The sequence below is a fragment of the Capsicum annuum genome, chromosome 8, assembly GCF_002878395.1.
Source record: "Capsicum annuum cultivar UCD-10X-F1 chromosome 8, UCD10Xv1.1, whole genome shotgun sequence".
NCBI classification, from domain to species: Eukaryota; Viridiplantae; Streptophyta; class Magnoliopsida; order Solanales; family Solanaceae; genus Capsicum; species Capsicum annuum.
In genome coordinates this window covers 170,799,487-170,815,212 of record NC_061118.1, presented here as the reverse complement: position 1 = coordinate 170,815,212, position 15,726 = coordinate 170,799,487, and the positions used below count along the sequence as shown (strand labels likewise).

Sequence of the window (15,726 nt, the reverse complement as noted above, 5' to 3'; positions counted from 1 at the left end):
ATATCTACTAAATTGATATACTGAATAATGGACTCAACACACCAGCTGAGATAGGCGATGGGAACCAATGGCCATAGTTATGGATGGGAAAAAGAGAAAAAAAAAATATATATAAATACAAACAATATATTGATGGGAAAAGAGACATATGAATTTCTAATTTGATCGGGAAAAAAAAATCCATATAAATACAAACAAAAACCATATGAATACAAACATAAAAATAATTAACTAAAGTGAGGGTTATTTTTGTAAACAAACAATATATTTTTACAAACAATGCACTATATATTATTTTTAGTACCACAAACCAAACAACCACAAAAAAATAATATCAGTATGACTTATTCCAACACAACTAATCCCAACATAACTTATCCCAACATAACTAATCCCGGTATAACTTGTTTTCCGACCAAACGACCCCTAAGCTTTCCTAAGCTAGCCAAAGTATACTTTTTTTTAAAAAATTAATTTCATACCTTTATGTCGCATTATTATAATTAAATATATTTTCACTTAAAGTTACAACCTCAAAATTAAAAGTAAAAAGTAGTTATTATTCCAACATATCCCTCTCGTCTAAATTTTGTTAGCTTTGAGAAGAATGAGAACTTTACAACGGAGGATTATAGACACTTATTATTATTTTTTTGGTATGACTAAAATTTGTGTATTAAAATATTTGGAGGTGCCTAAAGTAACATTCAATATAAGATGACTATATAGGGTAACAACAAAAAAGGTTAAAGAGGAGGGAAATACAATTAAAATAAACACGGCGCAATGAATGAATTCAACTCAGTACACTTATTAACACACATTGAATTCCAACAGTGGGCAAAGCAAATGCGATGGAATCGTCTCTTGATGTTGATCATCAAGTTTTCTTGAATTCCGAGCCTTAGACGCATAGCATATCCAATTCTTCACGGCACCATAAAGGACCCACTACTTGTAGTACTATGGTATCCCTGTTTTCCCCTCTTCATTTCCCCGTGAACTCATTAAAGTTTGTAATTTCTTTTTTTTTTTTTTTTATGTTCATTCAGTTCATGTATCTCTATATTGTTGATAATTAGAAGGAATTTGGAAACCCCATTTGTGAATTTGAACTGAAATTTGTCTTTTTTTGTTTTGTTGTTGTGGGGTTCTGTAGAAATGGAGTTAGGGCTAGTCACCTTGTTGAGAGCTGCATGGGTTGCTGCGATTCTGCCCATTGTCTTTGCTTTGATTCCTTCCTCCAAGCTTAGTTTCTTTCAACAGTTTGTCTTAGGGTTTGCTAAACGTGGCAAGATTATGCAGGCTTCCTCAAATGTAAGTATTCATTTGAAATCTTGCTATTTGCCTGTGTTTGAGTTCCACTGAACATTGACAAGAGGGGTGGTTCGGATGGTAAGCACCCTTCGCTTTGAAGCCTGAGGTTGTGAATTCGAGCCACCAAGGGAGCGAAAGGGCGGGGGCTCCTAGGGAGGGGTAAAAACAAGAAAATAATAATATAAGAAGAGTTCTCACTAAACATTCAAGTCTGCGTAGTTCAATTGATTAAGTTTTTCTTCTAAAATTGATCAATGTAGGGGTAAGATATGCATACACTCTATCCTCCCGGAAGCCTACTTTGTGGGACTACACTGTGTTGTTGTTGTTGTGTATATTATTAGTCGTCTCATTTTGTGGGACTAATCTGTGTCTGTTGTTGTTGTGTATATTATTAGTCATCAGTGTGCACAAACTGCATCCGAATCAGTTGTTTCAGACTGTCAACCCCACGGACGTCCAAAACTTAACTGTAATCTGGCATGTTAACAATCAAAGGCCATGCTTTGTAATCCATATGAGCTGAACACAAAACTTGTTACTTCTGCTTAATGTTTCTCCTAAAGCATAGTAATCAGTATCTCAATATTGGTTTAGCTCCATTATTAAGGAAGTGAAATTTAAGTCACCTGAATATGTTTAGAAGGGGAATGTGCCGTTGGCATGGAGTTACTGGTTAAAATTGCTGCTAGGCAATTGATATTTCTAGGCTTTAAGGTGGTTGTTCTTGAAGGAAGGGTCAACGTGGTGACAGAAATTGAACAAACAAGATGACTGGTGTCTGTTTGCTAAACAGTAGAACTGTGAATCTGGATACTTGTTCTAAATTTGAAGCCCTTTTTTAATAATTGTTAGTTAGGGTGTGTAAACTTAGGCAGGTGATATTGGATGAGATTAAGAGTGTAGATGTTTCATTAGGTACTCTATCAGGGGCACTTAGGCATGTGTACAGAGTGGCGAGATGGCTGAGGATCCCCAAGAGCAAATGCTTTAGGTTGGCGTTTGCTAATTTGCAGTATTAATGCATTGTTGATGCCCAATTTATGGACGGTGTTTTGCGACAAGGATGATCCTCATAAATGAGGGTGATAATTGGTTTATCCCTGGAGGAAATGAGGAATCGAATTTGAGGCGTTGGTACTTTCTCTTATATAGTTAGAATTTTTCTCTCAGGGGGAGCACTTCTTGTTGCTCCAGCAATAAATTTGAGAAATATTTCTTCTTGAATCTGCTGGGGGGACAGGACCATTTCTGTTATTGTCTTATTCCTTTGTTGTGATTGGAGCCTCCATAGATGATTACTATGTCCTTACTGAAAGTGTTAGAGAACGAGTTCTCTTTGCTGGTGAAGCAACTATAAACAGTATCCTGCAACAATGCATGGGGCTTTTTGCATTGGGGATGAAACAGGATGGAGGCTGCTCTCATAGTGAGAGTTCTGATAGGAGGTCCATACCTCCAGCAGAGAAATCTAATAATTCTTGCTAAGAAATCATTAGTGTTAATAAGTTATTTCAGACTTCTGACCCTTAAGTTTGCCAGTTTCTCTGTGTTGTATGCTGATGTGCTCCCAGGTCAACTGACCTGGTGTCTAATTGCAAGGGGAAAAATCTCTACATTTATAATGCCTGATTCCCCGTAGGCTGGTACTGGATCCAAGCAAACTAGAAGGGGATCGGAGCAGGATACAAATGTTAACACATAATCTCGGGGTGAAGCTGGGTGTTGGAAAATTCTTTCTGCTGCTGCAGGAGCTCTAATCACCTTCATCAAACCTAGATAGCCTCCATTCAAACTGATTTAATTTGAATATGGCTTGTGAAGATTCATGGATAGAATCCCTATTAAATTGAACTGGTTCGATGTTACTAGCAGATTGCTGTACTGATCAACTTTGGTAGTTGTATGCTGATACATTGGTGAATACTGAATATGTACTTTCAGAACTTTACAGGTTCAAAATAAGATTTTCAGTGACATCACTTTCTAATTGTTCATTGGATCTCTCACTCTCTTTGGGTAGGTTCCCATCTTCTGAGCGCTGATTTATCTTTCTTGATCCAAGTGTGTCTTCTATTGTGCCATGTTGCCGTTGCTCTTATCCATTCAACTTAAGTAAAAAAGTTCTGTTGTTTGAAATAAAATTCAGTTTCAATTATTTGGTGACTTGTCTCTTGTTGCAAAAATTTATTTCAAGTACATGGTCGCTTGTCTTATGTTACAAGCTAAAGTATGTGGTCTTTCTAACCCTTGTACAAGGTAGAACGAACCCTCAAAGCACTTGCTATTATGCATAAAATAAGTTTCTAGTTGCAATGAACAACTGTGCTATATGGATGGTGAGTAGTATTTTTCAGAATATCTGCTTGTTTCTTCTTTCGCAATTGCTTTTTTCTACGAAAAAGAAAATTTGTGCAACAACTTTATTGACCTGACACTCTTTTTGGCCGATTTGATCAATTGCAGAAATTCTCTGTTCCACAGAAACTCTTCATTCACTTCTATATTCTAGCTTTTGTTTGGACAACCCTCCTGTTAGCTGCAACCTGGCTTTATGCTTATAGTACAACGCCAAAGATCTCAGAACCATTGCTTTTCTCTAGTATTGCTAGCCACTTGACGGGAGGATCGCATATCTTCTCTTTACAAAGATCTCATACATCAAAAGAACATAGAAGCAGGATTGCTGTATCGATCTTTCTGCTTTTATTAATGGAAGCTCAAGTATTGCGGCGCCTGTTTGAGTCAATATACGTGTTTAAATATAGTCCTTCAGCCAGGATGCATATTCTAGGCTATCTCACAGGTTTATTGTAAGTTGGTATCTCACTTTGTGTCTTTTTCTTGTAAATATTTCTTGTTGCGTTTTATTAGCTTGGTAGGTAACATTCTTTGCCGTAGTCATGGTGGATAACTAGTAGATTGTCTAAAGGTACAGCCGACTCCTGTTGTGTTCTGTGTGTGTCTGTTGTTCCTTTTTTTTTTGTGTGTGTTATTTTCTTTTCTGTAATAGGAACTTCAGTTTTGGCCATCATATATTTACTTTGATCAAAATTCCATGGCCTAGTAAATGGTCTAATCTTTGAGCTTAGGTTGTCTTATCTTTTAATGGAGCATAAATTCTTTATCCATATGTAGAATTTCCAAGTAGGCTTTATTTTTGGAAAACTTCATTGTAATTGTATTGTAATTGAAATGATTCACACTTTCTAGAAGTCTTAGTCCCTGTTCCTGTTTGGTGACAACACTATTATATTCTCTTTTAGTGCCTAACTTGTAGTTTTCATATCACATAAACTCCAAGTTGTCAGATGGACAAAACACTTACTGAAATTTTTTCTTCTTGATTCAAGCTTCTATACAGCAGTTCCCATCTCTCTTTGTTGCAATCATGCTACAGAGGTATACAAATTCGGGTTGAGTTTGATTCAAGAGTTTATTGTCAAAGGAAAAGATAGGATGCTAGTAGCTGAGGTTGATTGGTGGAGATTTCTTAATCCTCTCATGCAACTACGATGGTACTCATGGATGGGTGCAGCTATATTTTGTTGGGGCTGGATTCATCAATGCCATTGTCATGCAATTCTTGTAAGTGGCATGTGCTATTGGTTATAGATTTGGATTTGTCTTTAAAATTAGGAATGTCTTTTGGTTAATATATTACGTGCTTGTCCTTGTGCCCTACCTCTTCTGTATGAGAATTTATTAGTTATCATAATTTATCTTGTAGAGGAAAGAAGGCCACTGGTATTTTCAATAAGAACCTAAAACAGGTGTTAACTATAGTCTAAAAATTGTTGAAAGTATTGACCATATTTCCTGTCGCCAAATGTTTCTGGTCTCTTAAGCCCTTCTCATTCACTTGAGCTAACTCACCTTCATCAAATAGAGCACAATCACCACATTACAAGAAGTGAACTTAAAGAGCACGAAATAAGTGTGGCATATTGGGGAGTAGCTATCTCCCGACTGAGATATCTTGTATTTAAATAGATGAAGCAAGAGCACTTCTGATCTTCAAGTTAGAGTCAACTGATTTTTATTTGTTTCCATGTGATTTTGTTTGGCTAAATGTAGCAGGGGCTATTATTTACCTATCAAAAAAAGGGGCAGCGGGTGCACAAAGCATCCCGCATTTACGCAGGGTTTGGGGAAGGGCCACACTGTGATGTAGATTGACTACCCTAATGCAAGCATTATTGGTTGCTTCCACCGCACAAACCCATGACCTGTTGGTGACACAGACAATTCTACTGTTGCTTCAAGGCTCTCCTTCACCTATAAAAAAAAAATGGAAACCGAATATCTCAATCTGTTCAGCGTATTTCTTGGCATGGAAATGGACTAAAGCTGAGTATATCAGTCGTGCCATGCTGATCAAGTTTGTAGCAAGGTCGGAAATGGATTCTTGACTTTAAGAATTTTGTAGGTTATAAATGTGGATCCATGTGCATGGCAATGGATCTCACTGCCATTAAGACAGACTGTTGAGTTATCTTTTTCATAAGGCACATTGGCAGTTAAGAGTTTGTGAGTTCTGGCAACTGTAGCTGCTTTAGATATTATTACTGGTTTGACTTTATGGTTGATTCTCATTGAGAGATTGCAAATACAAGGATGAACAGATAGTGAGGATCATGTGGTAGCATATGATGGTAATACATTAGATGAATCAATAGCCTGTAAATGTGAATAACTGGGCTTTTCCACTTCTTTTTAATCTATGTAAATAAATCTATGCTTGGTAAATTCGATCCATTAGTAAGCTGATTGAAGCGATAAGTCGAATTTCAGTTTAATGATAATTATGGAGGTCCCGTGGTTAGACCGGCTTTGTTGTATGCGGCGGAGTGTTGGCCTGTTAAGAAGACCCACATCCAGAAGATGAAGGTGGTGGAGATGAAAATGCTTCGGTGGATGTGTGGGTGTACTAGAAAAGATAGGATTAGAAATGAGGTTATTCGAGATAAGGTGGGCGTGGCTTTGGTGGAAGCCAAGATGAGGGAAGCGAGGTTGAGGTGGTTCGGTCATGTGATGCGGAGGAGCACGGATGCCCAGTGCGGAGGTGTGAGAGGTTGGCTAGGGATGGTTTCAAGCGAGGTAGATGTAGACCGAAGAAATATTGGTGGGAGGTGATTAGACATGACATGGAGCAGCTTCAGCTTACCGAGGGTCAAGGACATGACCCTGGATAGGAAGTTGTGGAGGAGGCGAATTAGAGTAGAAGGTTAGTCAGAGTTAGGAGGTTGTATGTTTTGGGTGTATACTTGAAGTGTCTTGCTTGGGTATTATTGGCGGTGTTATTTTCCATTGTATCTTGTTTTATTGCTATTCCTTATCTTATCTTAGATTGCTTTATTTTATTCTTATCTTATCTTGCTATAGATTGTTTTATTGTTTTATTTTGAGCCGGGGGTCTATCGGAAACAACCTCTCTATCTCACTTTGAGGTACTGATATGGACTGCGTACACTTGCCCTCCCCAGACCCCACTTGGTGGCTTGTTGTTGTTGGAAAATACATCCCAACATAAGTAGAGGAGTTTATAAGAGGTTTGACAAAACTTATATGTCCGTTGTTTCATTTTGTGTGTTTTACTTATTCTGTTCGTTCTTTAAATATTTTTTGCTAAATTTCCCTGATGTACTTTTTTTCAACTTTGACCGATGATTCTTTTATTATGTTTGTGTCGGTTATGAGGTTTAGTTGTTGTATGCTTGTGTCGTTTATTTCATTGATGGTAACGTTAGAATTCCTAGACGTAGCTTCACCATTGTGTTAATAACATCTTTACATTGCCAATCAGGGGTCATTGAGGGAAAACAGAGAAGACAATGATGATTATGTAGTCCCTTATGGTGATTGGTTTCAATATGTTTCATCTCCACACTATTTGGCTGAGATTGTAACTTCTCTTTCTCTTAGTAATGTTCTAGGAGTTTTTATTTCGCGTCTTAATACACACAAGAAGCTATCGACCGTTGTTTTACAAGTTCCTCTTTGCTTTTCATTTGTACTTAAGGTTATATATGCTGCCTTTGTGGTTGCTAGTGGATGTTCGGACCTCACGATATGGCTACTCTGGGGATTTACGGTACTACTCTATTCATACTGTTGAGACGCATCCCTACCCTGTATTATTCTGTGTTCATTTCCATTTCTGAAATGTGATGTGTCGTGTTGCAATTGCAGGTGGCAAATCTTGTCTTAGCAGCAGCAGAAACACATAGATGGTATCTGCATAAGTTTGACAACTATCCTAGGAATCGTTTTGCTATTTTCCCATTTGTTTATTAATGCTTAACGTCAAAGTTCTGCTATATTAGTGTTTCTTTGAGCAGAACTGTGTATGTATATATAGGTTCTGTTAGCTTAGCTGGTTTAGCTAGAAACTGTGTTCTAGCCATGGATACAACTCTATGTATCTGAACATGGCCAACCGTTTTAGTGAGCACTTGTGGTCCTTTCCTTTTGGTTTTTCCTATTGCTTTATCTACCATGTAACATAAATGAATGAAAAGTATGGATATTGCAGCCCAAGTTTTAGAAATGAAATCACAGAGTCCCATCATTTTTACTGGTTTGGCTTGTAACTCCTTATTGCTCTGGACTGTTTTTTTCTTGAGCTGAGTCAAAAAAGTGATACCTGCAGGTTGAAGTACAACTTAAACCCAACATACAAAATCAAATTTGGTGATTGAAAATTGCAGTATTTAAATTGAAAGAACTTTTTAAGCAAATAATTTAAGAAAAACATATTAACACCATGCATCTGCAAGCGCTTGCTCAACTTCAGCTTCATTTTGATGCACCTAAAATCTCTGCTTAAAAGATGTATTCCTCACCACCCCAGCTAGTAAGGAGCAAAACTCTATGGAGTCGTTTGGTACATGGGATAAGCTTCCATCCAGCTTGGGATTATTTCATATCACATCTCCAGTCTCCAAGAATTAAAATCGCGTACCAAACCCTTACCATGTTTCTCAAAACAAACACTTAAAAAGAGTATTTGCAAACGCCTTGCCGCTGGTTTAAGTCCTCACAGTAATCTGTCCCGAGGTTTACCGAGCAAATAGGAAAGTGCAGGGAATTTTTTATCTAATTAACTCTTAAAATCCCATGTGTGATATGGCAGAAACCAAACATAAACTCTAGAGTCTTCCACAATTTTTGGTAAGCATTTGCGTACATGCTAGTTGAATCAATTGCGTAAAAGAAGAAGATGATGTCACTGAAGAACATTGTGGCTCGTTCACCCTGCAGTATTCCATCTCTCTTAATCTCCCTCTCTCTACTCTGCATTCTACCACTCTCTCTTTTCTTCTTCTTCTTCTTCTTCTTCTTCCGTTCCTCCTCTCCAATCCTATCATCATCCCTAAACCCACAAATCAACCTCCTTCAGACGCCTAATCCCAATCCCATCAAAGTTTACGTTGCAGATCTTCCAAGGTCTCTCAACTATGGACTATTGGAAAATTACTGGGCTTTAGATTCAGATTCAAGAATTGGGAGTGAAGTAGACAATGAAATAAGAAAGACCCACATGGGCAAAAGTGTCAAAAAATTCCTTCCTTATCCAGAAAACCCAATAATCTAACAGTACAGTGCTGAGTACTTGATCTTGGGGGATTTGATGACACCTGAAAAGCTAAAACTTGGATCTTCTTTTGCGAAAAGGGCGTTCAGTGCTGAGGAAGCTGATGTGATTTTTGTTCCCTTTTTGGCAACACTGAGTGCTGAGATGCAGCTGATTGTGAACAAGGGCGTGTTTAGGAAGAAGAAGAAAGCGGCGGGGAATGAGGACTGCGAATGGTTGTGGATTTCTTGAAGCAAACTGAGGCTTGGAAGCGCTCTGGTGGACGTGACCATGTGTTTGTTATTACTGACCCTGTCGCTATGTGGCATGTGAAGGCTGAGGTTGCTCCAGCAATTCTCCTGGTGGTTGATTTTGGTGGGTGGTACAAGCTCGATTCCAATGAGAGCTCATCTGACTTGAAGTTTCATTGCTCAAGGACGTCATTGTGCCTTATACCCATCTACTTCCTCGTTTGCCCTTATCCGGATTTAATTCAAAGGAGCTAAACATAGGCATCGGGGAGGCATTGTTCGGGAAAAGCTCTGGGACTTGCTAATAAATGAACCCCGAGTAGTGATGCCCAAATGCCACTGGAAGGGAGCAGTCTATAAAGGGAATGAGGACTTCAGACTTCTGCTTGCACCCTGCAGGGGACACACCAACCTCGTGCAGACTTTTCGATGCTGTTCAAAGTCTATGTATTCCTGTCATTGTTAGTGACGTGGATTATTCAGAATTTTCGGTGTTTGTTGCAGTTAGTGATGCCCTGCATGTCAAGTTGGCTCGTGAACCATCTTAGGAGCTACTCCAACGAGCAAAAAGATAGGTTTCGCCGTAACATGGCTCTGGTGCAGCCCATTTTTGAGTATGAAAATGGTCAACCAGGTGGTATTGGTCCTATATCTCCAAATGGTGCTATAAATTACATATGGAGAAAGGTTCACCAAAAACTGCCCATGATCAAAGAAACTATAATTCGTGAGAAGAGGAAACCTCCCGGTGTCACAGTTTCACTTCGTTGCCATTGTACTTGATGAGTTTTTTAGGTCTTTTTCTGTTGTCTTGGCTTCAAAAGGTAAAAATATATTAAGTATATCATACTAGCCGGTTTCCTATCGGAAACAACCTTTCTACTTCAAAAAACAAATTAAAAAATAATAATAACTGAACTTTTCCACTTTTTAATCTATGCTGGGTAAATTCGATTCATTAGTAAGCTGATTGAAGCGAATAAGTCAAAATTCAGTTTAATGATAATTATGGAGATGCAAAATACGTCGCAGCATAAGTAGAGGAGTTTATAAGAGGTTTGACTAAACTTCCATGTCCATTGCTTCATTCTATTGTGTTTTACTTATTCACTTGACAGCTGATTCTTTTGTTATGTTTGTGTCGGTGGTTATTTCATTGATGGTAACCTTAGAATTCCTAAATGTAGCTTCACCATTGTGATAATAACATCTTTACATTGCCAATCAGGGGTCATTGAGGGAGAACTGAGAAGACAATGATGATGATGTAGTCCCTTATGGTGATTGGTTTCAATATGTTTCACCTCCACACTATTTGGCTGAGATTGTAACTTGTCTTTCTCTTAGTAGGGTTCTAGGAGTTTTTATTTCATGTCTTAATACACACAAGAAGCTATCGACCTTTGTTTTACAAGTTTCACTTGTACTTAAGGGTTATATATGCTGCCTTTGTGGTTGCCAGTGGATGTTCGGACCTCACGATATGGCTGCTCTGGGGATTTACGGTACAACTCTATTCATACTGTTGAGACGCATCCCCACTTCCCCACCCTGTATTCTTCTGTGTTCATTTCCATTTCGGAAATGTGATGCATCGTGTTGCAATTGCAGGTGGCAGGCAAATCTTGTCTTAGCAGCAGCAGAAACACATAGATGGTATCTGCGTAAGTTTAACTATCCTAGGAATCATTTTGCTATTTTCGCATTTGTTTATTATTATGCTTAATGTCCAAGTTCTGCTATATTATTTCTTCGAGCAGAACTGTGTATGAATGTTCTAGCCATGGATACAACTCTTATGTGTCTGAATATGGCGAACTGTTTTAGTGAGCATTTGTGGTCCTTTCCTTTTGGTTTTTCCAATTGCTTTATCTATCATGTAACATAAATGAATGAAAAAGTGTGGATATTGCAGCACAAGTTGTAGAAATGAAATCACAGAGGTCGTCATTTTTACCGTTTGACCTATGACTCCTTATTGCTCTGGACTGTTTTTTTTCTTGAGCTGAGATCAGACTATTTGGTCAAAAAAGTGAAACCTGCAGGTTGAAATACAACTTAAACCCAACATACAAAATCAAATTTGGAGATTGAAAATTGCAGTATTTAAATTGAAAGAACTTTTTAAGCAAATAATTTAAGAAAAAATATATTAACACTATGCATCTGCAAGTGCTTCACTCAACTTAACACTTGAGTATTTGCAAACGCCTTCTTGGTCTACGACTAAATCAACCAACTGCTGAGTCCTCATCTGTCCAGAGGTTCGTTAAAGTCCTCAAAAAGTGCAGCAAATTTATTTTTTTTTTCCAATTAACTCTTAAAATGCCATGTGATTCTCACCAACTGGTGGTACTATTACAGTCCAAACAACCTTTTACATTTTACTACTACTTTAGTCCTTTTTCTCTAAAGAGGCAGATAATCCAAAGCGCCGCATCGCCTTTTTGCGAGTCTAAAACTTTCGAAAAAGAACCAAGGCAAATATAAGAAGAAAAATAAAATAAGAAATATGTAAAACTAAGTTAGTCGCACCCTCCAAAAAAATTGTCGTACCATAGTGAATCCTCAAAAAAGTACACTACTATTGAATCCAAGCAACATAGATGTAAATTATAAATATGGCCTCTCTTTGTACCAATTAAAAATTAAAAAAATATACCGCCTTTATTTACAGAATCTCATTCACTGTACAAAAGCAACAGTTGGAATCTGTTATTTTCATTCAAATGGTAGTGGATATATTGGGCAATACGTATCTTACCAGCACAAACAAAAGCCACATACTCTATTAGAAAAGTTAAATTTAAAAGACTTTATACACATACCACATGATCCAACATGGCCTGCCAAAGCAAAAAAGCACAGCTCTTTTTCTGTTTCAATGGCCATTTATGTGAATCATATCAGAGGAGGAGTATGTATCAAGACGTTGTCGCCCATCCTCTATAAACAAATCCCTAACAAATCTCTATTCTTTAGCTAGACTAGACTTCTCAGATATCATGATAAAGACGCAATAATAAATAAAGTAAAGAATTCTAAACGAGGTCGCAACGTGCCAAGAACTTCTAAATGATACAACCTCACCTACCCCTGTTTTTACAGGAAAAAAATAAATATAAGTAGCCTAATCATTTAGGCCCTACCACGACATTACTATCATTAAGGAATCTACGCCACAAATGGTCATGATGATCAGAATCACCACCTACCCATGAGCTGCCATATCCTAGGAGGTTTCAAATTCAAAATTGGACACCTACTGTTATTTTTCTTTTCCAAAGACATACGGAGCGATTAGCAAATGGACATACTAAAACAAAATGCATTACATAATAGGAGGAGAATACATAGGAAGAGGCCAAATCATACATCAAATTGATTTGGTCTATGTACCCACAACTCTTCCTCTTAAAACAACAATAACACAAGCTAAATGCAATAGAGATGACATGTACAGTCTTTCTACTGCATCATTTAAAAACAAGAAACTAAAAACAAAGAAATGTAACACCACCAACTAAGGGGAATTTATTCAAAAAAAAAAAACTGACGACCTCGACGACAAACTAAGACAAACTGGAGATGTTACGAGACAGTTCAAGCAGTGCAATAGGACCAAATCTCATCCTCCGCTGTTGCACAATCAGCAGCATTGTCTTCATTGTAGTAGTAATAGCTCCCACCTTTCGCGGTTGCTGCGGTGAAGCAGCAAGACGAAGGTGCCACAAGGTAAGGCATGTTGTGGAAGGACTGAGCTAAGCCGCTGATTAAAGATTCAAAGGCCAGGCCTTTATCTTCTATTTCTTCTTCTTGATCAAAGGATTCCTCTGCACGGTGCTTGAGAGTCTCGAACATGAGTTCAGGCTCGAACTGCATCGCCCGGAGCACGTCAGCACAGGACGGGCCAGGGACAGAGCGAGTCACAGCGAAGCTGTGAGGGCTATCGCTCTGCAACACACGCACGACGCTTGGTCCACCAAACAGGTTGTGGAGCCCTCCGAGCGCCTCCTCATAAGCCCCACCCAAAAACATCCCCAGATAATACCGCCCACCATCACCACCATTGCTTCCCAAATCATGGAGTGGCAAGCTTGATTCGCCCCCAATGAACTTGTCTACCTTCCCATCACTGTCACAGGTCAGGTCCGACAGTATTCCTCTCATTGTAGGCTTTTCATCCAAACGATGAATTGGAACGATCGGAAACAATTGGCCAAATGCCCAAAAATCAGGAATTGAGGTGAAAACTGACAGATTCACATGGTAAGCGCGAACAGGATCAGAAACCCCGATAGCTTTCGACACCAAGTCACAGATGCTATCCACTGCAGCAAGCTGTTCAATATCCAAGGAACCATCTTTGAACTGTTCCACACATCTCTGTTTCAACTGATCAGAGTAAAGGAGACATGTATCATATTCGCCACGGACAGCAGCAGCAGATAGGTTTCGGTAATCAGCACGGGCATCTTCATTGAGAGTTTCCGCCAGTGATTGAAGACCACCGGAAGACAGCTGTGGAGAAACATTAGTAGTAGAAGCAGACACAGCTTCAAAAATCATAATTGAATGGTGAGAAACAATTGCCCTGCCACTTTCGCTGCAAATCACTGGATGCTTAACGCCCTTACGGTCACAGACAAATTGGACAGCCTGGACAACAGCAGAGGCATATTCCTCAATGCCATAGGCAACAGAGACATCCGAATCGGATGATTTCGAACCGTCATAGTCAATTCCAAGGCCACCTCCAATATCAATGAATTTCATACCAGCTCCAAGACGGACTAACTCAGAGTAAATCTGAGTGGCCTCACCAACACCATCAGCAAGCAACTCCGTTGTTGGGATCTGAGATCCAATGTGAAAATGCAATAACTGAAGACAATCAAGCATTCCAGACCCCTCCAACTTCTTCACTACACGAAGAATCTGAGTTGTTGTCAACCCAAATTTGCCCTTTTCTCCAGAAGTGGATCCAAAATGGCCCGAATGCTTGGTCCTCAGCTTAGCACGAAGTCCAATTACGGGCCGGACAGCCATCTTACGGCTGATATCAATCACCAGGTCAAGCTCCTCCTCTTGTTCAAGCACAATTACAGTGTTCAAAAGGAGCTTTCTTGCGATCAAAGCAAGCGAAATATACTCAGTATCCTTGAAACCATTGCAAACAAGAAGAGCATCAGCGCTGCCCTTGGACAGACAGTTCATGGCCAAAAGGAGCTCCGGTTTCGACCCGGCTTCCAACCCGAATCGATATGGCGATCCGAATTTCACGATATCTTCCACCACGAACCTGTCTTGATTACATTTCACAGGATAAACACCTTGGTAATGAGCCTCATATCCCCTGGAACGAACCGCCATATCAAAAGCCGATTGCAAAGTCTCCAAACGGTTCTTCAGAATATCAGGGAAACGAACAACAAGAGGCATCTGAAGTCCAAGCCCACCCAAATGTTTCGGGTCAGCCGCCTTCTTCGCAACCTTAAGAAGGTCAATCTCCTGGTGAGGAAGAGTATCCGTACCATGTGGCCGGACGGAGATATCACCGGAGGAGTTAACAGAGAAATAAGGAGCACCCCACCCATCAACCCGGTAAAGAGCAGAGGACAGATCCGGTGACCAATGGGAATGACCGGCGGCGGCGTTTGTCATCGGAGGTACGCCGGAGGAAAAGAATTCCGGCGTGGGAAGAGAGCTATCCGAAGAGAAGGCATAGCCGAGAGGAGGTGAAACAGTAGCGTCTACACAACAACCTAAGGCCGGCATCTCTTCCCCGATCTGTTTTCGATTTCTTTTAGGAAAAAGAAAGAATCAAAAGAATACAATACAGAGAAAGAGAGATCAAAATGAAAAGAAGGAAACTAAATCAAATTGTTTATACAGATTAAATTTCGCTATTTTTTTCCCAATGTTGTAATAGATGGGGGCTATTAAAACCCGCCGAGGCACGAGGCCCCGGCTACCCCCTCAAAAGAAGCAAAAAAATGACTTAATCAAAAGATAATCACCCTCTAACACACTCTTACACGATCCAAAAATCCCCACCCTGACTTCAGAAGAAGCTAATTTCTTTAATTAAACAAAGAAAAAGGTTAAAAGTAACAGGAATTTAAGCCAAAACAAATCTAGAATAGGAAGGAAAACACCATACAGTAATTGGAAAATGGAGAAGAAGGAAGAGAAGTGGAGGACGGAAACCTAGCGGCTGTTATGGAAATTGCTAAGAAAACGTGAAACAACAAATGTGAAGTGAGCGAGATTTGCATGAAGCGAAAGAGGCTTTATATAGGGGCAAAATCCGTGGCTGGGATGTGGGCCCCAATTTTCGGCCCATCTAAAGTATCTGACTTTCTCTTCATCTTCATTCCATGGTAATAGTAATATTCAGCTTTATATGATTTAGGTGTCACCTATCGATTTTTGGAATTCAAATAAAATCTATTTCTTATTATTATTTGATCATGAGAATTTTATATTTTTTTATAAAAATTATTTTTTTCATGTTATTTTATATGTCATTAATTCCTTTTTGATCGGTCCCCAAAATAATGTTATCTTTTCTTATTTTAT

The 15,726-nt window shown here is 39.0% G+C and overlaps 2 protein-coding genes and 1 pseudogene across 4 annotated transcripts; 2 read left to right on the top strand and 1 right to left on the bottom strand.

The window, feature by feature from the left end:
- The first annotated feature begins 731 nt into the window (after nucleotides 1-731).
- On the top strand, nucleotides 732-7,894 carry LOC107840488 (polyprenol reductase 2). Of its 3 annotated transcripts, XM_016684366.2 has the most exons (7): nucleotides 734-1,012; nucleotides 1,160-1,317; nucleotides 3,784-4,130; nucleotides 4,671-4,905; nucleotides 7,124-7,222; nucleotides 7,340-7,411; nucleotides 7,510-7,894. In XM_016684366.2, the coding sequence occupies exons 2-7, from the start codon at nucleotides 1,162-1,164 to the stop codon at nucleotides 7,612-7,614; spliced, it is 1,014 nt and encodes a 337-aa protein (XP_016539852.1). In that variant the 5' UTR covers nucleotides 734-1,012; nucleotides 1,160-1,161; the 3' UTR covers nucleotides 7,615-7,894. The 3 variants fall into 3 exon arrangements, with proteins under 3 accessions (XP_016539854.1, XP_047251140.1, XP_016539852.1); XM_016684368.2 differs by lacking the exon at nucleotides 1,160-1,317 and having other exon boundaries at nucleotides 732-968; XM_047395184.1 differs by lacking the exon at nucleotides 7,124-7,222 and having other exon boundaries at nucleotides 732-1,012.
- Nucleotides 7,895-8,049: 155 nt separating this feature from the next.
- Nucleotides 8,050-11,108, top strand: LOC107840487 (annotated as a pseudogene).
- Nucleotides 11,109-12,458: 1,350 nt separating this feature from the next.
- LOC107840486 (arginine decarboxylase) lies at nucleotides 12,459-15,511 on the bottom strand. Its single transcript, XM_016684364.2, has one exon. The coding sequence runs from the start codon at nucleotides 14,920-14,922 to the stop codon at nucleotides 12,748-12,750; it is 2,175 nt and encodes a 724-aa protein (XP_016539850.1). The 5' UTR covers nucleotides 14,923-15,511; the 3' UTR covers nucleotides 12,459-12,747.
- Nucleotides 15,512-15,726: the final 215 nt, after the last annotated feature.

Coding starts and splice junctions, on each gene's coding strand:
- LOC107840488 (XM_016684366.2), top strand. CDS start 1,162: ATGGAGTTAGGGCTAGTCACCTTGTTGAGAGCTGCATGGGTTGCTGCG. Junction 1,318..3,783: donor TTATGCAGGCTTCCTCAAAT/GTAAGTATTCAT, acceptor GATCAATTGCAG/AAATTCTCTGTTCCACAGAA. Junction 7,412..7,509: donor GGCTACTCTGGGGATTTACG/GTACTACTCTAT, acceptor TTGCAATTGCAG/GTGGCAAATCTTGTCTTAGC.
- LOC107840486 (XM_016684364.2), bottom strand. CDS start 14,922: ATGCCGGCCTTAGGTTGTTGTGTAGACGCTACTGTTTCACCTCCTCTC.